The sequence below is a fragment of the Actinia tenebrosa genome, unplaced genomic scaffold, assembly GCF_029948245.1.
Source record: "Actinia tenebrosa isolate PJP-AT-01 unplaced genomic scaffold, QUT_ActTen_1.0 PGA_scaffold12__29_contigs__length_12842862, whole genome shotgun sequence".
Taxonomy (NCBI): Eukaryota; Metazoa; Cnidaria; class Anthozoa; order Actiniaria; family Actiniidae; genus Actinia; species Actinia tenebrosa.
The window spans coordinates 1,176,711-1,201,298 of record NW_028292572.1 but is presented as its reverse complement, the minus strand read 5'-3'; the positions used below and the strand labels follow the sequence as shown (position 1 = coordinate 1,201,298).

General features: G+C 36.9%; 3 protein-coding genes across 4 annotated transcripts; 1 reads left to right on the top strand and 2 right to left on the bottom strand.

Moving 5' to 3' along the window:
* Positions 1-536: 536 nt before the first annotated feature.
* Positions 537-7,730, bottom strand: LOC116291281 (uncharacterized). Its single transcript, XM_031698438.2, has 3 exons — positions 7,364-7,730; positions 4,898-5,077; positions 537-2,086 (listed from the first exon to the last, which is right to left on the bottom strand). Exons 1-3 carry the CDS (start codon positions 7,590-7,592, stop codon positions 1,812-1,814), a joined length of 684 nt encoding a protein of 227 aa, XP_031554298.1. The 5' UTR covers positions 7,593-7,730; the 3' UTR covers positions 537-1,811.
* Positions 7,731-8,906: 1,176 nt separating this feature from the next.
* Positions 8,907-22,584, bottom strand: LOC116291284 (MMS19 nucleotide excision repair protein homolog). 2 transcript variants are annotated; one of them, XM_089028519.1, is made up of 37 exons: positions 22,464-22,584; positions 22,344-22,392; positions 21,750-21,853; positions 21,286-21,371; positions 21,107-21,181; positions 20,589-20,658; positions 20,283-20,344; positions 19,752-19,815; positions 19,601-19,662; positions 19,284-19,370; positions 18,952-19,026; positions 18,467-18,544; positions 18,358-18,387; positions 17,740-17,796; positions 17,587-17,635; positions 17,423-17,506; positions 17,020-17,090; positions 16,624-16,702; positions 16,167-16,309; positions 15,968-16,029; positions 15,772-15,869; positions 15,290-15,451; positions 14,950-15,021; positions 14,444-14,536; positions 14,249-14,336; positions 13,591-13,693; positions 13,128-13,199; positions 12,826-12,952; positions 12,385-12,494; positions 12,199-12,255; positions 11,725-11,838; positions 11,396-11,468; positions 11,181-11,263; positions 10,744-10,911; positions 10,279-10,338; positions 9,827-9,927; positions 8,907-9,057 (listed from the first exon to the last, which is right to left on the bottom strand). In XM_089028519.1, exons 1-37 carry the CDS (start codon positions 22,549-22,551, stop codon positions 9,036-9,038), a joined length of 3,078 nt encoding a protein of 1,025 aa, XP_088884645.1. In that variant the 5' UTR covers positions 22,552-22,584; the 3' UTR covers positions 8,907-9,035. The 2 variants fall into 2 exon arrangements, with proteins under 2 accessions (XP_088884645.1, XP_088884646.1); XM_089028520.1 differs by having other exon boundaries at positions 15,290-15,448.
* Positions 22,585-22,633: 49 nt separating this feature from the next.
* Positions 22,634-24,454, top strand: LOC116291285 (beta-1,4-galactosyltransferase galt-1). The gene has a single exon (XM_031698443.2). It carries the CDS (start codon positions 22,763-22,765, stop codon positions 24,143-24,145), a length of 1,383 nt encoding a protein of 460 aa, XP_031554303.2. The 5' UTR covers positions 22,634-22,762; the 3' UTR covers positions 24,146-24,454.
* The last annotated feature ends 134 nt before the right edge of the window (positions 24,455-24,588 follow it).

The following is a 24,588-nucleotide window of genomic DNA, read 5'->3' as shown; positions in this document are numbered from 1 at the left end:
AAGTTTTATAATCAGATTTGATATATATACATACACACCCATGATTATTATTATCCATTGACCCCTTGCAAAAACTCCTGCTGGGCGTGATTCGGTGGGCATGCAGAGCAATAGACACTACCTTATGGCCAGTTCGTTGCTTGCCCTCCTGCTTTGGTGCTGCTGCAACGGTCCTACATGGTATGTTTAGATCATGATTTATATTTTTATATTTCTATTTCAGTTTGTAATGCGCGTGTGAGCATCTTCCTATGTAACACGCGCAATATAAGTATTAAATTATTATTCCATTCATCCCCCCATGCTTCAGAATTTATAAATCAATCTTATACTTTGTCAAACTCCTTCCAAAAAAATTTCATCCGTTTGTTTCGCCGTTTTATAGGCAGACGGTAACGTGAAGGAAACGATAATAATGTCTTTGGGGATGTCAAAACATTACTCCAGAAACAGAATTACTGAAAATGAAATACAGAGAGACATACAGAGGGTTTAGAGATAGACAAACCTGATCCTTAAAGACACACATACAGGCATCCACCATGATATGTTTTATTATCTTAAAAACTACTTTGAATACATTTTATTAAGGTGATACAAACTGACTCGAAAGATTCTTTCTAAGTCTAAAATATCTTCACTCTAAAGTTATCTTCGTAGTTTTTGTCAGTACTGAACTCCTGACGTTTTTTAAACAAGTTTATACATTGCTTTAAGTGCAACATACTTCTCAAAAAATGCTAAAACCACTGCTTTACATTACCATAATTTTATTTCAACTTACGACTATTAGGTTAAGGCCCTTTCTAAGAAGTTGATCTTAAAACTTTTACTCTGTCCATGGAGACAATGCGATAAAAATAGGTTCGCATCCTAAAGTTGATCTGGGACTCCCAAAAGGAGCTATGGGTCATTTCGTTAGTAAGGGTGCTCTGGTAGATGCAATTATAGAAAAGAAGTGAAGAATGAAAAAATGAAAGAAAGAAATTGAAAGAATGTTTTCATTTTCTTTCATTTTCATTCATTCATTCATTCATAAAGATTATCTAAAACTTAACTGACCTTTCACAACGTTACTAAGTGTATTTGCAAACCTTGAAGATTCACTCGTGCACTTGTGTTGCTCGTTAAATATTTATGCTTGGGTTTATATAAGTGTTTTGGCTTGAATTTGATTGTAGTGTCTCGTAATGACTTTGAACTATGAGAACAGAATATTCACATCTATATATATACCTTTAAAATAGAATAATTGAGCTTGGAGGATATCTAGGAGCTTATACAGCTTCCCTGAGATGCCTGCGTGGAGACGTGGAGACAGATTTGGAGTGAATGGTAATCCTGCCTTTTCGAGACACTCGTGCATAGACAGGAAGCGGGGGAACGTACATACAATGAACCCGCCAACCCTAGATTCGCCTCCGTTTGATTAACAATACTATACTCGTCCGTATTCGACGCTACCAAACATAAAGATATAAACTATTATACAGTAACTACAAGTTAAAATCTGCGCAACAGAGATGACTAAGAATTAACTACTTCGTTTCTTTTATCTCGTATTGCTAATCCAGGACCTTTCTTCCCAATAATAGATCCTTTGCACAAAATCCCCACCCTGCCGTCAAAATAATAAAAAATGTTAACGTGAAAAAAGATTTTAATTATCGAGAGAGGGTAATTCTTTTAATTGTTTTGATTCCTAGATTGGGAATTAGTGCAAGGGGTCTATTAGCAGTTGACATACTGACACGATCTGGGAACGTTTATGGCTGTATGGTCCTGTTGTATGTGTGTGGGTATCAGTATTACTAATACAGCATCACACCATCAGCAACAGCAGCTTCGCATGCCTTTGGCGATGTTTTAAAATAGTGCGTCAAGTGAGCTTTACTTAAAAGAAAGATGAACGGGCTCAGTAAGACAACGGCCGCAGCACCCAATAGGACCCAGAATGAGTATTCGAGACTCGCCAGACCTGTCGAATCGAAGCCATGTCTTTTATCATCTGGACGTAGTACATTCTCTTTGAGCTGACTTTCAAAAAGTATGCCGTATACGGCAACAGCAACCAGTATCAGCAGAACTGAAGAGAGAGGAAAAAAAGAAAAAAAAAAAAGAAAAAAAAATATATATATATACATTAATAAATTTCGAAGTATGGTTCGCTGGTTGCTAGCCTCCTTTGCAGCCACTGTGAGGCGCTTCCAGTTCCCGTCCTTCCCCCACTAGCGTCTGCTCAAACTTGAACAACATTCCTTTCTTCATTGTTTTCTATTAGCCAATCAAATTGCTAGGTGATATGCAAATTTTCTATTTTCCCGTGCAAAATGGCATAAGAAAGTTTGCAGTTTATGTTTGAACATGTATCACGTAAATGCGAAAAATACGACCAAAACAGTTCCGAATTTTAACGATATATGTTTTATATGTAAGAAAGAGGAATCTAAGAAAAGCCGTACAAGAATATTTGGAGGAATGACGGGAACTGGAAGCGCCTCACAGCGGCTGCAAAGGAGGCTACTGGTTGCAGGTTGATCCGCGGGTTTTTCGCATGCCCAGTCAATAAGCAGCAGCAGCCATGGCTCCCGATCTCGTACCCAGAGCCTTTATTTTTTACTGCGTATGACATTTCGTCGAGCATGCGCAGTAAAAAATAAAGGCTCTGGGTGCGAGATTGCTATGGCTCCATGGAAGCCAATCTCGTACTCAGGCCAGCGTTTCTTTCGGCCTGCGGCAAAAAACGAGGGCTCTGGCATAATCCATTTTTTGCGCTTGCGCAATTTTCCGGAAGTGAAACATCATCAATGAAAATCATGCTTTCAAACCTGCTTTCAAACAGAGTTCTGCGTTTACTTCCGATCAAAATAGGAATTAGAAATCGGGAGCATTTTTTTTAATTTTTGGCAAGTCTTTTAACGCATGCGCTCTTATACCGGAAGTCCAAGAAATCCTAGTCTCAAAAAATGGATTATGCCAGAGTCCTCGTTCTTCGCCGCAGGCCAGAAGAAACGCAGGCTCTGAGCACGAGATTGGCACAATCCATTTTTTTGGCGCATGCGCAATTTTTCTAAAGTCAAATATAATCAATGAATATCATACTTTAAAACAGAGTTCTGGTTTTACTCCGATCAAAATGAAAATTAGAAATCGGGAACATATGTTTTCATTTTTACAAGTCCGAGCCAGAGCCCTCGTTCTTCGCCGCAGTCTCGAGCTCTGGGTACGAGATTGCATGGAAGCGATTCCCCGGTTCACATTTCGCATTGAACTGATTTAGGCTTTTCTAGATATGGAATAGGGTTAGGGAAATTCAAGAACTAGTTTTAAAGATTAAACGCCAATTACAGCACTTTTTTATATTCTCGTGTTTTAGTTACTATCCTTCAAAATTTCAACCGTTGGAGAAAGTTTATTTTGATATCGATAACAAAACCCAGACGTCAAGTCATTTAATGCACTTAAAGGGGGACTAGCACGTAAATCTTCCGAATTTTAATTCAGCTGAAACTTTTACTGGAATAATCCTTAAAGGTCTAATAATTACTGGTTAAAGTTTTTTCTGATATTCGGATGGGAAGTATTATATTTTTGCGAATTTTTGTAGAAGTTTGGTGACGTCATACACTCAGCACTAAACATTGCTCCATACATTTCTTTGTATTTGGTAATCAAAATATCCGCTAGTTTTATACTCAGTATTGAAGAAAAGATCGATACCATAAGATGATTTTAACCACAAGTTTATGTACTTTAAGTCCCTCGACAGTGGACCTTGGGGCTTATAAGAAATAAAGTAAAACATGAAGTTATTTATTACAAAGAAATGTATGAAGCGATGCTTAGTGTTGAGTGTATGACATCACAGACACCTATAAAAATTTGTAAAAATATAATACTTTCCATTGGAATATAAAGAAAAAACTTTAACTAGTGATTATTAGACCCTTAAAGATTATTACATTTAAGTTTCAGCCGAATTAAATTTCAGAAGATTTACTTGCTAGTCCTCCTTTAAATCAGCTAATTGCCCTATTTCACTATGACGTCACATCAAAACAATCTATTGTTTAAACGCAAAGGATCATGGTCGTCGGAGAGGGTGTCAATTCAACACAAATTCACCGAAAATTGTTCTAAAACCCGTATCAATCTACGAAGAGAAGTGGAATAGCCAGCAAACGCTCAAAATGTTTTTAAATACATATTATATCTGAAAACCAGGCCATTTTAGATTAAACTATTTCGCTAGGAGCAAATTTTGTTGAATTTTCTATTGGATTTGGCGATTCTATCCCCCACATAAACAAGCAGTGACGTCATAGTGAAATAGGGCAATTACCTTGGTAAACTCTGTTGTTATTCTAATTAGGATTTTTAAAATTGTATTTATACGCTTTTCAGGCGTGTATTTTTTTTTGCAAGGTGCTATTTCCAACATGCCTATGATATTTTAAATATTATATATACGGTAAGATCGATAGTTTTATATCTAACTTTATATTTAATTTATTTATTAGCTAGCTTTTATTACCAGTTTTTAAAGTATTTTTAGCAGTAATTTTTAAATTATGATTCATTGATTGTAAAGAGCTTAGCGCAGAGATGAAATAAGCGCTTAACGGAATGCTGTTTTTTTTATAACTATAATAATAATAATAGTAACAATAATAATATATTATTTTTATTATTATTATTATTATAATTATTATTAATATTATCATCATTATTATTATCATTATCATTATCATTATCATTATCATTATCATTATCATTATTATCATTATTATTATTCTTATCATGATGATGATGATGATGATGATGATGATGATGAAATGTTGTTGTTGTTGTTGGCTGGAAACCGCGATGACAAGCGCGCAAGTAAGCGTTTACTTACATGCTATACTGTGTGCAATAAAGATACCAAGAGTCCCACAGATGGTTAGATTAGTCTTGGAGAACTCATTGTAGCAGAGCATACCAATTCCAATACAGATGAAAGGAATACTGAGCAGAGCAAACCCGAGAGTCGCCCACATAGCATTATCATTAGCCACGCCCTCAAACTCGTCTTTAACTGAAAATACAAAGTAGATTAGATTTTAGATTATACATGGTTAGTTGGGTTCGATCATTTTGAGGTTGTTTCAGTGTATCGATAATTGAGCGTGCAGCTCCTTATGTTGTAAATAACTGTAAATCAGAGTTAGCAATACTCCATGCAAAAGAGAGTGCACTGAACTTGAACTTGCACTTGAACTCTCCTGGTCCTATTCTTCGTTTTCACATGACGTCATAGCCGCCATCTTGGTCGTTAACAAAAGACTTTTTAATGAATTGCCCTATTTCACTATGACGTCACTGCTTGTTTATGTGGGGGATAGAATCACCAAATCCAATAGAAAATTCAACAAAATTTGCCCCTAGCGAAACAGGTTAATCTAAAATGGCTTGGTTTTCAGATATAACATGTGTTAATATGTACTAAAAATATTCTGAGCATTTGCTGGCTATTCTACTTCTGTTCGGGAATTGATACGGGTTTTAGAACAATTTTCGGTGAATTTGCGCTGATTTGACCCCCTCCGACGATCACGATCCTTTGCGTTTAAACAATAGATTGTTTTGATGTGACGTCATAGTGAAATAGGGCAATTCTAGTTTTGTCATATCAACCAACATGGCCGCCGTGTCTTTTGTTATATGTTTCACTCCATTGGGGATGATTGAAAACTAGCAATATAAGAATGAAACCTTTTTAGTGTTTGGAAATATCTTTAATAGGCCATTTCACGGATCCCGTTACTCAACCTCAGCCTCGTCAGCGTGTAATATATTCTTTAGAAATTGCCTACAACCTGTGAAATTTTTAAGTGTTTCAATTGTTCGTTGATGTGTAAATTCCTTTCATTACTGCGGACTGTAGGCAAATATCTAAAGAATAATTACACGCTGACGAGGCTGAGGTTGAGTAACGGGATCCGTGAAATGGTCTATTGCTTACTATCAATCACGTGACTTTTTGGAGTTGACTGGGGGGCAAACAAGCGGTTGACTGAGGGGCAACTAGCGGATGTTATAAAGTCAAAACATGTCAAAATAAGTCCTCAAACTATTGTATTTGACTATTTTCACGACATCAAACCAGAAAACAAGAGATCAAAACAACCTCCAAGATTCTACAAGCCAGTATAATTCCAGGGAAAACCAAAATAGTTGCTTGTGGCTATATACTAGAGTGCTCACACTAAATCCGTGAAACAAATACTAATTTTTAGCACTAAATAGTGATAATTAAACAATAGAAAACAAAGGCTTCTTTATGAAATAGTACTAATTAGTACTATTTAATGTTCACAGTCTTAGTGCGTGCACTCTAACTGACTGAGTAAACACAAAGCTGTAAAAGCATTCGAATTAGAATCTTAAATCATTAAAAATTCCCTTAGACACTCATGATGTCGAGTGAAAGAAGCTGGCTATCTCACATGGGTGTCTAACTAAACCTGCAGAGTAGGCTTAAAATAGGAATATTCAAGTCATACTGAAAGATCTGGACGTTTCTTATGCAGTCAGGCGAAAAGTTCCGACCTTTTGCACAACATGCGCTATTACATACTATGGGATTGGTCATTGATACTTAGCATTCTAAACTTCACTTACAATGAATACTTAGTTTTATGAATAACATAATTGTTGATTCATCCGTTCTAAAAACGAATCAATTAATACAATATATGCATTCAGAATTAAATATTCATAAGTGTAAACAATTCATCAGAATAAAAATAAGAATATTAAAGAATACCATCTGAGTCATTCTAGTTGCTTTTACTAGCTTGGATTTAACATAAAACTAGAAAAGCGATCAAATTTGAAATAGTTTTTTCGAGGCATTTGTCTTCGAGAATACTGAGGTTTGCATACTAAAAGAAACGATCCAGCTGTTTTTGTGAAGTTTCATAGAAAATGTCGGCTAACAAACCGCAAATATCAAAACATATGCTAACAATATAACATATTACTTTATCCATACTAAAATCACAAGAAAATCGAGGAAAGAAATATGTATTCTTGTGATATTTGATCGAAGAAAAGTGACTTTGATGTTACGATAAAAAGTTATGTGAAAATTGTTACGGAATATAGGAATTGTGTCTGTAGAAAATTGGCGTTTAGATGGATATAAATCTCGGACATCTTCTTTTTAACACTTGAATTTTCAATAGCTAAGGTATCTAACATTTAGGATCGTAGTTTACCAACAAATCGAGAGCTGGATTCATTTTTTTCGTAGCAGTAAATCCCGGGAGTAGCGGTAGTATAAAATCATAGTAATGTTCAGTAGTTTGTCAGTCCATACCCTTAAAATCTCTGCCTCGCTGGCCCAGACCAAAGTTGACAGTGACATGTCCATCAAATAAACCAAAGTCCTTAGTTCCGCCCGGAGCTGTTGTATTTTCCCCCTTCCTCAGAAGAGCTGCATAGACCCAATGCTCAGTAACCAGCGCCATTATTATCATTACCAAAGCACCGATCGAAAACACGGCTGCGATGATTCCACAGCCTTTTCTCTTAAAAATATTTGCCATTTTGACAATCCTTTTGGCAAGACTGACTCGATATAAAACTACTACGAACTTTTAAAACATTTCTAATCAGTTTTTTGAGCCACAATTTGGTATTGAGTTCACTCTACGATCGATAGTCAATCACTCGAAGAGACATAAATATTCAATAACAACCAATCAGAAACATTATGGCCTTTTTTCATTCAAACGAATCAAGTGACGCGAGGCAATTCGAGAAGTGTAAATTATGTCTTAGTTTGGCTCTAAAGTCATACAAAAAATCTCAAGGAAGATTTTTAAGATTCAATGACAAGCATGTCGTCCGCAGTGTATTTCAAAAGCGTGTAATCGCGGTTGAAACTTTTGGACAGTTTTGTAACTTAGCAACTGAAGCCTCACAACTCGCCTCAACCCAAATTATAATTTCCAAAACATGATCGAAAAATAAGAATTTCCACAAAAAACATTTTGATAATGCATGCTGTCTGAATCGGCACAGGTTATTTATTATACTTCGGATTCATTATTCATGGAGAAGAAGTAAAAAACTATAAAAGGCATGACGCTCACACAAACATTTTTTCCTCTCTCTCTCTCTTTCTTCTTTGCCCTTTCAATTTACTTGCTTTGTTGGTTTTCTTCCAGATTTTTTTTTGAGAAACAAGTTTGTTAAGACTTTTATCTTTTCTTTATTTCCACTTTCGTGCTGATATCGATTCGTAGTGCGCAGTGGGACTGCCTGAACCCCACAGATAACGGTATAAATTAAACTTATCACACCCTCTCAAACACTGCTTTTTACGCGGTTAAGTTAGGTGGACCAACAGGATTGTTTTCAAAGCTGCCGTGCTTCCTAGAGATTAATTGTCAACGTTAATTCAAATTTTGTGCGGCACTGGCCCGGAAAGTCGCTGAATAAGGATTGATTCCTTTCTACTGGTTTAGAAAAAAGGATCGATAATGACGCTTTAGTTTCGAGTTCTCTGTTCCTCAGGGTTAGGTAATTATTTGTTTTCCAGTGAAGATCTGTGGAATTTCAAAGTGTTTGTATCGATGAAGTTGTGCATTCTTTACTTTATCGTTGGTATTTCTGAATATTTAGACACTGATTCGAGGCTAAGCCTGAGTAAATGAGCGTAATCAAGAAACACAGCGGTAATTTGGAACTCGAAAAGGGTCTATTCTGTGGCCCTACCGGCTCGACTCTGTGATTACTAATACTCTTCCGAATCAGCGAAAACAACCAAGTTTACGGAAACTATTTCTCAACGGGTCCAGTAATAAATGCCGGGGAAACAGGAGCGGATCTTATATCCATCAAAATTAGACCACAAACAAGAATATTTAATCTTTATTCAGTTATCAAAATAATTTCGGCATATAATGACTACGTATTTATAAATCCAATGGTTAAATATTCAGTTTCTTGACAGCCATCTTGGAGTGCTACGATAAACCGCGCGATCAACTTGCTCCTAACAAAAACCTGTAAAGAAAATAAACTTCATTATTATTTTACGATAGACAACTGGCTGACAAAAATACGGCAAGGATACGAGCATGTTAGCTTTCTTTGATAATAGTCGTTTCAGTGGAGGTTCAATGGGGAGGTTCGCTGGATGAAATGAAAACAGAAAAATGCGGAGGGAATGTGAAATATATAGTATGTACAGTATTCTGGGACTACACTAGTTACTTGTACAAGGAAAAAAACCGGTTTCCCAAATTGTGAATTTGTTAAGACCTTCCTTGAATTCCCAATTCCAACACCAACGTTGGGATTTATTGTTGGGAACTTCCTTCTATACCCAATAGAAAAACAAAACTCCCAACAAACTAACATTGGGAATCAGTATCACGTCCCCAATTTCGTTCTCTCTGGGAATTGGATGAGAATTCGTTGGGAATTCAAGGAAATTCCCAACAAATTCCCAATTTGGGAATCCATTTTTTTTTTTCTTGTACAAGTACCTAGTGCAATCCCAGAATACTGTACATACTGTGTGCTTTCACACGTTAGTTCTGGGATTAACCCTTCCACTCAAAATACAACGTAGTTGCCTTCCTGCAGGACCGTATATATCCAGGGAAAACCAACATTTTGAGGGATGTAATGGGGTCCAAAAGCAAAGGTCCAACTGGACCATCGCATAGGAGAGTTCAAGCAAGTCCGTGTTTTTTTTTCTTGAAAAGGCTATAGGGTCGTGTGAACATGCTAAGGGTGTTTTGAACCCTTACAGCTCCTGTCTACTAACCATTCGTTCCTACAGGTGACGGCAGCTGCCCTGACAAACCTCTTGTGATCATCCAACGATGAAGAAAGACTCTTGATTACTTTTGATTTGTACACGTATACCTTAGCGAAAATAACAAAACACAGTAACCAACACGAAAAATAAGAATCATTATAAGGATTTCTTCTTTGTTTTCTGTTTACTTTAACAGAGGAATATTGCTAGGGAAATCCATCTAGATTCATATTTTGGTTCCATCAGATTGTTAGCTTGGCTAAATATAGATTGCGCGCTGTGCGATTCATTTTTGTAATTTCACCCTGTCTTTTTACCCTCTAGAGCTGGTGGCGCATTAAAAACTACGGTGCAAGCTCAGCCAATCATAGAGCGCAATACCACAACCAAAAAACCACGGTTGTCGTACAATATGCAGTAATATTTACTACACTGGATGAGATATGGAGAGTACTTACAACATGATGGGGTAGGGTCGTCATGGCACCAAGACATTTAATAGCTTCTATTCGAACCTTCTACTCAAACAAAAACACCATCATTATTTAAGCTTAAAAAGTTTTACGACGCCCAAGAGGTTGAAGGAGGGGAACAGAAGAGAAAGGGGTCTAATCCTGCATTCGTGCTGGCGGAATTGGGATGTTACGCTGTCACCTTTTTCTAAAAGACGTACGCGCAAATGTCATCGATAAAGACAAGGACGAGACGTTCACAAAGAAGAAGAAAAACAGTGCGCGTTCAGTCTTTAGTCCTGAGCTTTAGCTATAAGGAACGTTAAAAAAAAAACACAAGGAAGCTCCCCACCCCTCCCCCCTTCATTCACTATTCCCATTTCTTTGCCTCCGCAAAGGACCAGCGCTGAATAGCAGTTTCTTCCCGCACTTACTCCCGGTGTATAGTTGTGCGCAAATGTCCCTACTCACCATCGAAGATTCAAACTTGACCAGTCTCAAGAAATTGGGTACTAATGACGTCACTTGTCTTATAATCGCCTCAGAAGCGTCGAAGATGAGTGAATAAAGGGTTTGTAAGGTAGACAGGAGAAGACTTGCTTGGTCTTGGGATAGGGACTGGATCAGAAGCGGCATCAACTAGAATACCAACAAATTCCAATAGAGTGGTTTTCATAAACCCGTGAAATACACTTAAGCTTATTTAGTGTTATTACTAATTTCTTTTCTTTTCTTTTCTTTTCTTTTTTGCGGGGGGGGGGGGGGGGGGGGGGTTTCATGCAATACTGATCAGGCCAAAACGGTCAAAACGTTTTGAAACTTGTAAGAAACTTTATGCCGATATTACCACGGCAGTTTTCGAACGCGTATGGACGGTGCGCACTAGTATTAGATTAAGGACTACATACATTAGGTACTTCTGACATGAGGACTTGTTTAGGGATCCACTGAAGTAGATGTGACAATGCACTGAGGTAGTGGTGTTTGTGTCCTAAAAAATAAACACGAACAGAATCAAAAATGACGGCTTGCTTCGCCAATCTACATAGGCGAGCCACATGCAGTTAAAACATCGTCTCCGCCGAAGAATATAATCAAAAACCATGAGGAGCCCTTTACTAACCCGGTAGAGAAGACTGGAAGCCATTGAGTAGCTGAGGAAGAGTTTGTAGGAAGAACCGTTGCTTGTACATCAACTATGAAGGATGAAATGTGAATGAAAAAATAATATACACAAATGCGCTTCAATCTCAATTCTTGATCTGCAAGTTTTTAAAATGAATTGAATTAGCAAAATATATCGAGCCAATCGTAGGACACGAGGGTGAAGTACAGTAAGTGAAATGCGGGCAGCCGTCAGGGTCACGGTCAAGGTAAGGCACATGCATGCTGCTACTGATGAGTGTTTCACATTCAAACTGTATCCACCTTATCGACGTTGATGACACTTACTTTAATATCAGCATGCATCTGTGACGTCATCACATCATCACTGTCTGCTATCAGTATATAGAAACCATCCGCTGCCACCTTACCCACGCTGTCGTTACTAAATATACTTATTATCTGTCAAACAAAATAGAATAATTATAACGTTTTTAATAATTCTCTTTAATATCGCTTATTCACTGTGATGATCAACATTCTAACATTTTTACACCACAGTCATCTCCTTTAAATTCACACTCTTTAATATTGTAGCGGTAGTGAACTCGCCCCTCACCTCTGGAGTCACGAGTTCAATTCCGTGACTCGGCATCACATGTGAGTAGAGTTTCCCTTCGCAAAATTTAACAAGCTAAGGTTCAATTCGATTTGTCAGCCGTGCCCTGACTTTGATAAGCACAAAGGTTGTTTTAGGGTATCGTTAAAGTGAGCGCTCATCGAGAAATCTCACTGATTGTATCATCGAGAAAATAGCCTTACCTTCTTAACAAACTCTTGAGATACTGGAAGTGAGCGCAAAACAAGAGCTCTGGTTACCTGGAATACAGAAGGAAAAAAGGAATGCATAAAGAACAGATCTTTGGCACGGGACACAAACAAACCAACTCTCAATCTTAAATCATCCCCAAATGCCACTTGGATTAAATTAGTTTCAAATAAACGTACCCAGATCCAGGTGATGAGGGAACTCCAATGGTTTTCCTGACATTCTTCATTAGAAATACAAGACCATATTGTCGACATCAAGTTTTGCATTAATAAATCCAACTCTTCTCCTAGAAGTAGAAGATACAATATTAAATCTTGCAAATAGATGAAAGGCAGGCATGTATCACTGGTACTCTTCTTTCTCACTCTCTTTCCTTTTCTTTTTCTTTTCTTTTTTTTTTTTTGATTTTCTAACCCTCTGATAGAGCTACAGTGCTCATTTTTCGATCCCTCGTTCCATCTCACTCATGCCCAGTTTTGTTCTCTATTGCACCCAACTCACACCAATCCTTCCAATCCACTCAAACCTTCTCCCATACATCCTACTCCAAGCTCAAGTGCTAGGGGAGGGGAGGGTGAGGAGGAGAAAGCACAATACTTAGGTCTACCAACACACACCTTCCTTCATCTTGTTGATGAGCCCTGCTAGGCATTTCGCTGCAGCAATATTAGTTCTCTTGTGATTTGACCTACAGGCTAAAGTTTGTAACTTTTGCATCAATATTGAGAACTGTGAAATACACACCTACAGGTAGAAAAGGAGAAGTTAGTTATAAAAGTTTGTATTGCTGTTAAAAGTATTCTCAAATACAAACACTGACAATGATTAGAAAGCATATTGGATTAGATTTTCAAGTTGAATGAAGCAGTTTTCATATCAATAAGTGTAGATAAGAAGAAAAATAAGCCAACAAGCTTACATCTCTTTTGACGGCACACAGACAAGGCATCAACAGAGAAACCAGCTGAGTTTGTTGCCATGGAGATTCAACCTATAGAGAGATAAAAAGCAGTGGATGAGGCTCAGATTTTTTCAATTTTCCATTTTAAAGAGAGTTTTGCAAGGCAACTGATTAACAGCGGTTCAAAGGTTCAAAAACAAAAACAAAAAAACAAAAAGCAGACATTGAATGAAGAATCAGAACCGGATTTAGGGAAGGAGGGTTGAAGGCTGTCAACCAAAAGCTTGTATGAGAGATGTCACCAACAGCAACATTAATATGGGCAAATTTTATGCTGGTTTTTATAGCCACCATTTCATTGGATAAATTATTTGTCTCTTTTGCATATCAACCTGTCTGTAGCCATGTCCTTTATGATTTTCTTTTTTTTACTATTAGTATTTAGTAACTTATTAATATAAAATGGATACAATCCACTTACCTCCAAGGGTAAGAAGGAGTCGACTTTGTAATTATTTAGAGAGTTTGGTAGTTTACCATCCAAGAACAGTTCTACAATTGACTGCAGGCACTTCTCTGTTGATCTAAGAAGCAAAAGAAATGATTTGCCTCTTAAATATATTATACAATAGAAAGGAAAATCATACCAGAGGGAGGTAGTTAGAAGGAAGGAGATGGGATTGAGACATAATAGGAAAGAGACCCCTTTCCCAGTTCTACAATAGACTGCAGGCACTTCTCTGTTGATCGAAGAAGCAATACAAATACCTCTTAATCATTTACGATAGAAAGGAAAATCATACCAGTGGGAGGTAGTTGGAAGGAAGGAAGGGATGGAGACTTAATAGGAAAGAGACTCCTTTCCCTACTTCTTGCAAGGGTGGATCCAGGGGAGTTGGATTGGGTGGCTAGTCACCCTCCTTTGGAGTCAAAATCAATAAGAATAAAGGATAAAGCAAACCTAAAAAAGGAAGCTTTGAGATTCCTTTCTAGGTTATAGTCACCCCCATGAAATAAGTCTGGACCCAACACTGTACAAAAACTTGTTCCATTGGTACCGACTCTATAGAATAGATCCATAGAGTAGGAAATATATTCATGCATTGCTATTGCAATTGATTTTTCTTCTTGCCACTTACTCTGACTGCATTTGACATACTATGGTTCTAAAAATTGAGCTAAAAATCTCCAAGATGTCCGACTCCAACATCAAATTGGTTTCACGACCTGAAGAAATGCAAAACAAAATCAATGATAAAATTAAATATCACACAAAAGTGAAAAGTAAAAACTAGATGATCAAAGGGAATTTTAAAATAAAGTAAAATTAATACCTTGTAAGACAGGCTTTATCGACAAGTGTAACAGATCCGGTATAACGAGTTCAGAATAGTACTCTGGTTGAACAACATTATGTTTTATGGTACCTTTAAAGAATATTATAATAGCAATAAAAGTTATGATGATGATGATGATAATAATAATAATAATGATAATAATAATTTAGTAAGAAAACTTTACATAACGTGACATCTTAAAAAATTCTAATAAAACGTAACAAAGAAAAATATTATAAAAATATATCTATGTGATAATATATTTGCATGGAAATTACAATAATAATTTAAAAGTAAAACAAATTTTAATGTCTATATATATAATATCCTGAGGAAAAAACTAGAAAGCTAAAAAAACTATTGTAAGAAAACTAGTTGTAAAAGACAATGCTTCGCTGCCATCTTGACAACATCATCAGGTCTATTGAAAACTGTAAACTCTAACAATAATAGAAAATGATTTATGCATGATGGCTTCGATTTGCTACCACCACAGATCTTACCTTGTACCACAGATAACAAACACTTGTATGTTCTTAAACCTTTGGATTTCATAGCATCACTCACATCATTAACTAGAAAAAGACAAATTTATCAAGTCATGATTTTTCAGATGTCAGTTAAGGGGTTCATTCAGGAAGGCATTCATTAATAGCATCAAAATATAGAGGCTTTGCACCATCACGTGATGGCAGCCATGACAGAAGGCACAACAAGAAAAAGTCGTTTCCCCCTGGGAAACCAAGTTCTTTTTCATGTAAATCGGATAAGACCAGATTCAAATGTCCCTGCCATGTATTGGTGGCAAGCCTCTGTTGAAGAAAGCATATACAGTGTACTTACTTTCTGCCAGGTTCTTCCCGTGTTGGAGGATAACAGGAATAATGTCTCGGACAACAGATTCTTCAGTACACACTGTTGACAGGGTCTCCATGGCATATCCATGACAACCAGATGAATATTCTGTGTTACCATCCTTTTCTTGTTCCATTGCTACACATTCTTCTGGGAAAATGAATGAAGTTCCATTTTGAGAGTTAGTCATGCCTGACTTCCATCAGCCCAGAGGTTGTTCAGGGTTTGATAAAATAGATGTTGTATTTTAGTTTGGTTGTATTCAATTTGTTTGCTTTAATTTCTAATGGATGGATGGATGCACGGATGGATGGGTTGTTGGATGTAGGGATAGATGAATGAATGAACAATGGATGTTTGGATGGATCAGAAGAATGCTATTGAAAAGAGGTCACAACCACACATCTGATAAAGGGAACACAAAAGTTTTCACAATGAATTGAAAAGATATTATTTGCTAAAACTGCTACCTGTCTTAAGATAGCTTTGTACAGCCGGAAGTAACTTGGCTTTAATGACAGCAGGAAATTTGGATGACAGATATGCCAGGGCAGTAGTACTTTCTTGCCTTAAATGAACAAAGCACAGAGTCAAATTACTGTGGGAGGAGGGGTGAATCAAGTCATATGCACTTGTATCAACTTCTTTGGGTCTTAAATTACTCACCTGACTATCATATCTTTAGAATTCAGAGCTTGTTTAGTTAAATGCTCAACTAAAATAATCACCTAAAAAGGAAATATTTTTTAAAAAATATTTCAATTACTTCTAAGTCAATTCATTCTTCTTCTCAATTAATTTTAAATGCTATACAGAACTTCCTTCCACAGACTAAATTGATTAAGGTATCTGAAGTGAAAATCACCTGGTTGTCTGTTATCATTCCTTTCAGTGTAACCAAGACAACCAGACCAGTTATTCCAGCACAGCACAAAGCATGACTTTCACTAGTAAGTGCTTCAAAGAGCAGAGTCACCAGAGCATCCTTATGGGTAACAAGAGCACTATCTGGTAACCAAGAGAAATATATCAGTAAATAACTTGAGTAAGGTAGGTTTCGCAGGAAAGATTTCAATTAATCATATGACCCGTATCTGCCCAGGCGCGCGCTCCTAAAAAAAAACCTTCCGGAAAATGCTGAAAATGATAAAATGCTTATTGACTGAGTTACGTCGGGCCGTGCGGGAAAATATTTGGCTCTCTGTCATTTGTATGGATCTCGCTGGGCTCGCTCCGTAGGGCATCACCTCGAGCCAAATATTTTCCCGAACGGCCCTTCCACTCAGAAAATAAGTACATAATACTTTACCCATGAGTTTTACCTTGAGTCATGTGATAAAAAGTCTTTGCAACCTTTAATAGTTCAAGAATCACATCTAGTGTTATTTTCTTTGCAATTCCCTAGATATTTCAAACACATAAAAAATAGGTTCAATGAAAAGGTATAAACAACTTGCAGTCCTTCTCTATTGGAATTGTACAATTTGCCATAATTGCTACAAAATAGGGTTTTGGTGGATGTTAAAATAGGGTCTCTGTTATGTTGTCAGAAAATACAAAGCTTTCAAGACTATGTGCCCATGGAGCTTTATAAAAACCTTGATTGACTTCCATCAAAACCTACTTTGTCATGACTGCAATTCCACACCCTTTATTGAAAATGACTGTAATATACAGAAGTGCATGATGGAGAAAATAAATTCTCGCAATGAACATACCATTGGCTGTGAGTTGTATTTGTCCACAAGCAAAGGAAGAGAGGATTGTAAGACTTGCTGATAAGCTGGTTCTGAAATGGTTTTGGAAAAAGAGGTTTTTTTCACATGACATCTAATACCTACTATACCCATTAACACCATATACCAACACTCCAATGGTGACCTACCAACATCACACGGACACCCTACCAACACCCTTCTGACACTCTTACCAAATCCTGGACTACCAACAACCTACGAGCCTCCTACTAACAGTCTGCCAACACCCTAAAGAGAACCTGCTGACACCCTGCTATTAACCTACAGTCACCTTAAGTACTGACACCCCTTGATACCCCCAACTATTGAGGTACAGACATGGACCGTCTTTGGATCAGGAAGCAGAGTAACAAGTAATTCAAACCTGCAGCTAATGCTGTTGACTGTAGGATTCTTCCATTTGGTTTCATCATCCTTAAATCCAAGGAACTCAGATATTCATTACATTCTGCAGTCAGAGAAAAATATAACCAGTTAATACTTGCAAGCATTGACATGTGGATCTCTACAATTTAATTGATCTCATACCTTGTAAAACTATTCCCATGAATTGTTCTCTGGTTTCTACATCATCTGCCTGAGAACAGCAAGAGAATAAACAAAAAAAGAGGATTATATAAGATAGGGTATATATATTGAAAGGGGCTTGTTTGTCAATCAATGGGTATATGCATTGCTTACTTGTGATGAGGAATATAAATTACAAACAATACTTTGTAATGCTTTTAAAGCTGCCTCCTAGAAAAATGAAATAATCATTGAAGAAAGTATTTAGAAAAAATAACTTAATCATACATCATTATGTATCATCATGCGTCATCACGTGTCATCGTCATCATGTATCATTATATATCATCATCATGATGTATCATCATGATGTATCATCATCATGATGTATCATCATCATGTATCAATATCATCATGTATCATCATCATGTATCATCATCATGTATCATCATCATCATGTATCATCATGTATCATCATCATGTATCATCATGTATCATCATCATGTATCATCATCATGTATCATCATGTATCATCATCATGTATCATCATGTATCATCATGTATCATCATTATCATATATCATCATCATCTTCATCTTCATCACAGCTGTCATGTATGAATCTTCATTGTCATCATCACTACCTTGTATCATCATCATGCATTATCATCATCATGTATCATCTTCATCTTCATCACTGTCATGTATGAGTCTTCATTATCATCATCACCACCATGTATCATCATCATGCATTGTCATCAACACCAACTTTAAAACTAAAATCAAATACATACCTCAAGGTCAGAGCTAACTGTTTGATAAACCTATAAAAAGCATCAGATTGGATAATTAATTTACCAACTTTTCATGAATCACAAACCTGAAATAAACTAAGTGTTTCACCTCTTTCTTGATTGCTTGCCAAAATGGCTGCAGATATTCCTTTATCTGTTGAACTGTGTAAACTTCCATACATGATGACTATAAGATATAAACAATGATATAATATTCTCATACTCATGAATATTTAATGAGGAGAAAACAAAGCAAATCACTACTGTGACGGTGGTTTGGAAATGTGTTCTTAATTTGCATTAAATTTTGTAAACTTTTTCTTTGATTTTCTCCAAGAAATATTCATTAGTTTGAGAAGTAATATCAAACACTTGCGAGAGTTCTTCGTCCAATTTCCAAACACCTCAAAGTCAGTTAAAAAAACTCGGCTGCGCCTCGTTTTTTCAACTCACTTTTCGGTGTTTGCAAATCGGAGGAAGAACTCTCTTGCGTGTTTGAAATATTACATAACATCAAGACCAAGTGAAAACAACCAACAACTTGATAAAATATTTATAATGATTAATAATATACTAATATTATGTAAAACCTACCAATGTCAGCAAGGAGTCGATCTTAGCACTGATAACATCTGATTCTAGCTTTTCCAGTAATAACGGAAGGCAAAACTGATGAAAAAACAAATAAAATCATCTCTCGTAAAACTGGTAATTCTTCCATCTATCATTCAATTCACTACAAGTTTTGGGAATGGGAGAGTGGAGGGTTGACAATAACTTACTGGGGCAAAAAGTGATGTTGCTGCAAGACATTTTCTTAATCCTAGTACAAGATCATCTCTTGTAAAACTGGTAATTCTTCCATCTATCATTCAATTCACTACAAGTTTTGGAAATGGGAGAGTCGAGAGTTGACAATAACTTACTGGGGCAAATAGTGATGTTGCTGCAAGACATTTTCTTAATCCTAGTACAAGATCATCTCTTGTAATGCCGTAAGGGTCATCTGAGGACTAAAAGAATGAAAACATTGATTATCTACTTACTCAGGTATTCAGGAATACATACTTGCATCCTTTCTTTCTTTCTATTCATGATTTTTACATAATTGCAAGTGCTAATGTGATGACCAGATGTATTTTAAATTGGGGTTCCTGTGGTGATATTCCACAGGTTCCCCAATTGGTTGGTTTTCAAAATACTAGTTTAAATAGATAAAAGAATTTTGAAATTGTCTACTTACTGGGGTAAAATCAATAGGAAAATAACAAGATGTGACTTCAAAAAGGTCTTCAGCAAATAGGCCTGTAGAAAAATAATTGTAAAACTGAAAGTGTAAAAACATAATTTACTAACATTTTGCATTAGAATTAAAATTAAAATCAAATACTTACTGATTGGAAAATTGAAGATAATTTTCTTTGCAAGCTGAAAAGCTAAAACCAAATTCCGAGGATCCTGTTTCAGAAACAAATGAGGAAAGACTTAGGGCAAGGAGGTTCTTTATGGGAAGGGTGTCTATGAGGAGGGTCTCTATGAGGAGGGTGTCTATGAGGAGGGTCTCTATGAGGAGGGTCTTTATGAGGAGGGTCTCTATGAGGATGGTCTCTATGAGGAGGGTTCTATGAGGAGGGTCTCTATGAGGAGGGTCTCTATGAGGATGGTCTCTATGAGGAGGGTCTCTATAAGGAATTGGAATTAGCTATTCCAAGTTTAAGGGAAAAAACTGGGTTGAGCTTACATTGCTGTGTGCTGTGAGAATGGTTTAGAGGACATATTTCAAAGACGGTGTCTACTTTTTCACCTGAAACAGTCCAACAACCCACTTTGATGCCAAATCAACCTAGTTTTAATCCTATAACCTCAGAATGGCTAATGGAACAAAATGAAAAAGGCTGCAGAGGAGCTACAGTGTTCATTTATACCTTTTCTCCATCCATAGCTTGAATAAAACTAAACACAAAGTCAGATCCTAATTGCTGGAGATCTAGAGACGATGGAAAACAAACTATCAGAAGATAATAATAATTAATAATTCAATGAATTTCTATAGCGTTATATATTACACTCTATAATGCTTTATAATGAATTTTCAAACATAAAATATAGAAATATATATATATATATAGCAACCCTCGCACTCTGTCCAAGCCGGCCCATCAGAGCCCCAAACTGTGACTACTGAAGATGAATTTAAATGAGGTTTGCTACCACAAGGACTGAACACTTACCCTTTAAATTTCTATCAAGGCACAACATAAGCATGTTATAAACTGTGTTCCGACCAGACTGCATAAGAGACTACCAAAATAATAATTATTAATTAATTGGAATACCGTTTAAGACACATATCACTGAAACCCATTAAAAATATTTGAAATGGTTTTTCCATTTCCAATCTGGGTGAACCAAATAACAGTGGTACAGAAGTAGTGAGCTCCCCTCCACCTCTGGAGTCTCACAGATTCCTGGATTATGCATCACATGATTAGAGTTTCTGTGGGTCTCAGTCCCCCTTGACCCAACTCCTTTCTAATCTGTGAGTTAGCCATGTGAGTTAGTCAGGGACGTCAGGCTAGTTAGAGTTCAATAAAATTAAAGAAATGTGAGAGAATAAAGTTAAAGCACTGTTCATTCTTGGAACATCACATACTTAACTTTGATAAAATATTTGGTTTTTTACACTTCAACTATTCTCATGAGAAGGAATTATATTATTGCTCACCATCTAGTGCTGGGTCTTACTGACCTGAACATGAACTTCTGTGAAGACTGTCTGAATTGCCTTAACAAACAGTGGTCCAGATAAATTTTGATTCAAGGCCTACAAAAAAATTAATATTAATCTAATAATAATCTAGAAAAATATTCCTGAAATTGTGCAATTTTTTTTTTGACTTGTCTTTAGGACTCTACATAGATTCTTACCAAAGCTTGGAGCCCAAGAAGAGCATAAGGTACAATTGAATAATGATCCTTGAGGCGATCGCGGTAGAAATTGGCTAGTAGTTCAACTATATGAAAGAAAGGAAAAAAAACAAACATTTGAAAGGCAATATTTGGAGATTGGACTGAATGCATGTAACATGGACCAAAGATAATGATGGTTAGGGCCTGTTTGTGAAAAGGGTGTACTGTATAGTCCTATCTGATGGATAAAACCTTATCCAGTGGATAAGTCGATGCAGTTATCCAATAAATTTATTCACTATATAAGATTTATCCGTCAGATAGCAATATCACATTCTTACATGTACTATAAATGCATGGTAAGATATTCAAGATGGGTGATGTTGACAGTGACTTGAACTTTACTTGCTTTAAACCTACTACTTTTTAGGGTCCTCTGTGGTCTCTGAATAAAGGTTTAACATTTTCCTATTTTCCTATACCTTCTTGTGCTGTAAGCTTGAAGTTCACAAGTCGTTGTAAAATCTCGGATAACAGTTGTACAGCTCTGCTTCGAATTTCAACGTCAGTGCTTGTCAAATATGATCTATAAAGATGACATTATATCATATAGATACAGTTTTACATGACATGAAAATGCTGGGTGAGACAGAAAGACAAACTGACAGTCAAACTGGAAGAGAACTTTGTGGCAAATGAATGTCATTGAATTGTGTACATTGGTGATATCATTAAGTTTAAACAATGTTGGTAATACTGCAATAATATTGTCACTGTGCTAAGAGGATTACATGATGATGATGATGATAAAGTGATGATGATACAATGTGGTGATAATGACAGATGATGTGAAAGATGATGGTGGATGATGTTGTTGATGATTATCATGATTTTGACACATGATGATGATTATGATGCATGATGATGATCAATACAGTACATGATGATACATGATGATACATGATGATACATGATGATACATCATGAAGATACAAAATGATGATACATAATGATACATGATTGTACCCTACGATGATACATGATGACACCACTCATAAAACACAACTGTCACTTACCCTAAATCCTCAACGATTTCCAGCAGATTTTTCCTTCTTTCATACACATCTATAACCAAACAAAACACGTTATATTTAGCTCTCATAGCTTCTTTCTGACTTTCTATTTCTTATATTTACCTTTAACGATGGCTGTTAAGCAAGAATTTGTCTGCTTTTCTTGGTTCTTCATGTACAACTCCACAACACTCTCTTGTTCGGAAGCCATCTTGATTATATAATGACATGCACACGTGGGTCACTACTAACCCAACCTCCACTCTGCACAGTACAGCAACGCCTGTCATAAACGTGCATTAGGAAGACACGTCTACGATGCAGTATTATTTTCATCGATCATATATTAAGTTTGAATGAAGATTTATGCATATATATACTACGATACGACATTATGAAGTCTCTAAGGTAGGGAATACAATATGAGGTTTTGGTGTCGAGTGCTTTTTGCATCCATACTTGGTTTGTCTTTGACTATTCTTGTCATTTACTGGGAGCTGAAAAGTGCGGATTTACAATGGCAATGGAATGGAGGTCCTTCTGTTGCATCATCTCGAAAGAAAGAGAGCTTAGATTCTCCTCTAGAGAGAGAGGATAGTACAGGCATACTGCAGAGGGGTAAAGGAAACAACACGGAAGAGAAGATGGGGTATTTTCGTAGGTTGATTAAAGATACTTACATCTATTCGGCTTTCTACGAACAATATGACAACGAAGATAATTCTGCTATTAGACTGATTATTTTAAGCGGAAAATATTACCAACCTAAACTTATGTGCCACTTCTGCGACCCCTCTGACACTAGCTGCGATTGTCCTCCACAGACCGCGGAGTTATATACGAATAATGAGAACCACGGACGCACATTTGGCGGGTATATTGCAACGTGTGGCATCCCAAAGTGTTTTAGAAGAGATTCTCCCTATGTGTTTATAACTGCTGAAGATAAAGGCGAGACGAGTAAAAAACTACGTGTTTCACTTGTAAAGACAATGCACGAATCGACTCCATTTAGCTATGCTATTTGCATACCTCCTCTGATAGGTCAAGGGTTTGATTCTTTGCACCTACTGGTAGAATTTATTGAACTGACTCGCATACTAGGGGCTAAACATTTCACGTTTTATGAGTATGATTTAGACGACCAGCTTCAAAACGTCTTACGCTATTATCAAGAGCAAGGCGTGGTCAGTGCATTGCCTTGGAATCTCCCAGAAGACGTCACAATGACTGGTCAAAACATCTGGTACCACGGTCAAGTGCTGGCTACACAAGACTGTCTGTACAGACACAAGGGTAAAGCGAGATTTGTAGCCTTCAACGACATTGACGAGTATATCGTTCCACTTGCACATTCTACTGTACCTCAGCTCCTAAACAACATACACTCAGAAATGTTCTGTGGTCACTGCTTTGACAGCGTTATATTCAGTCTCAATGCGCGTATGCCCAAGGCAAAAAAACGAAGTCAGCTGGTCTCGCAAAGGGTATTTCAAAGGACCAATGATAAGCTTTCCTCGTGGTCGAAGTGTATTGTAGACCCTCTTCAAGTGTTTGAGATGGGAATTCATCATGTTAGCAAGGCTAGGAGAGACCGGTTGACCATGAATAAGGTAGATGAGAAACATGGTTTAGTTTTTCATTACAGAACGTGTTCTTCGGCTTACGGGATTGGGAAGGCTTGTGGTAATCTTGTTACAGACTACACCATGGAGAATGTGGGTGAAAAGTTGCAAAAGCAAGTAGATAAAGTACTGAAACATTTAGATATCAAACCTATAAAGGAGGCTGCCGTATTGTCGTAGAAAGACAGAAAAGAGGGGGTCCCCTAAAATTCAGGTTCTCACCAATCAAAATTTTGTTGAAATTCTTTATCGTTCTGTGCATGTTAGGACGAAAGAAAAGATGTTTGCGACTCAATGGATAAGTCTCTCCATGGGTTACATGACGGAAATACCGTAAATTTGATGTTAAATTTCGACCCAAGACTAGCCTCTCGCTCCAGGAATCTCGCTTCGCCACTGGGCTGTGGGTGAATATATTGCCGCAAGGGTGTCCTCTTAAACTGTAACAGCTACATTACAAAAGCGGAATAAAAACCTGTCTTACTTGTAGATCATGTGGTCTGAAAGCTGAGCTTAAGATGTCGATCATAATGGTGGTAGATAGAAGATACAATGACCGACATGCAACCATCGTTAAAAAACGAGTCATCAAAGCTAGGCTGACAGATACCCATGAACCCCCA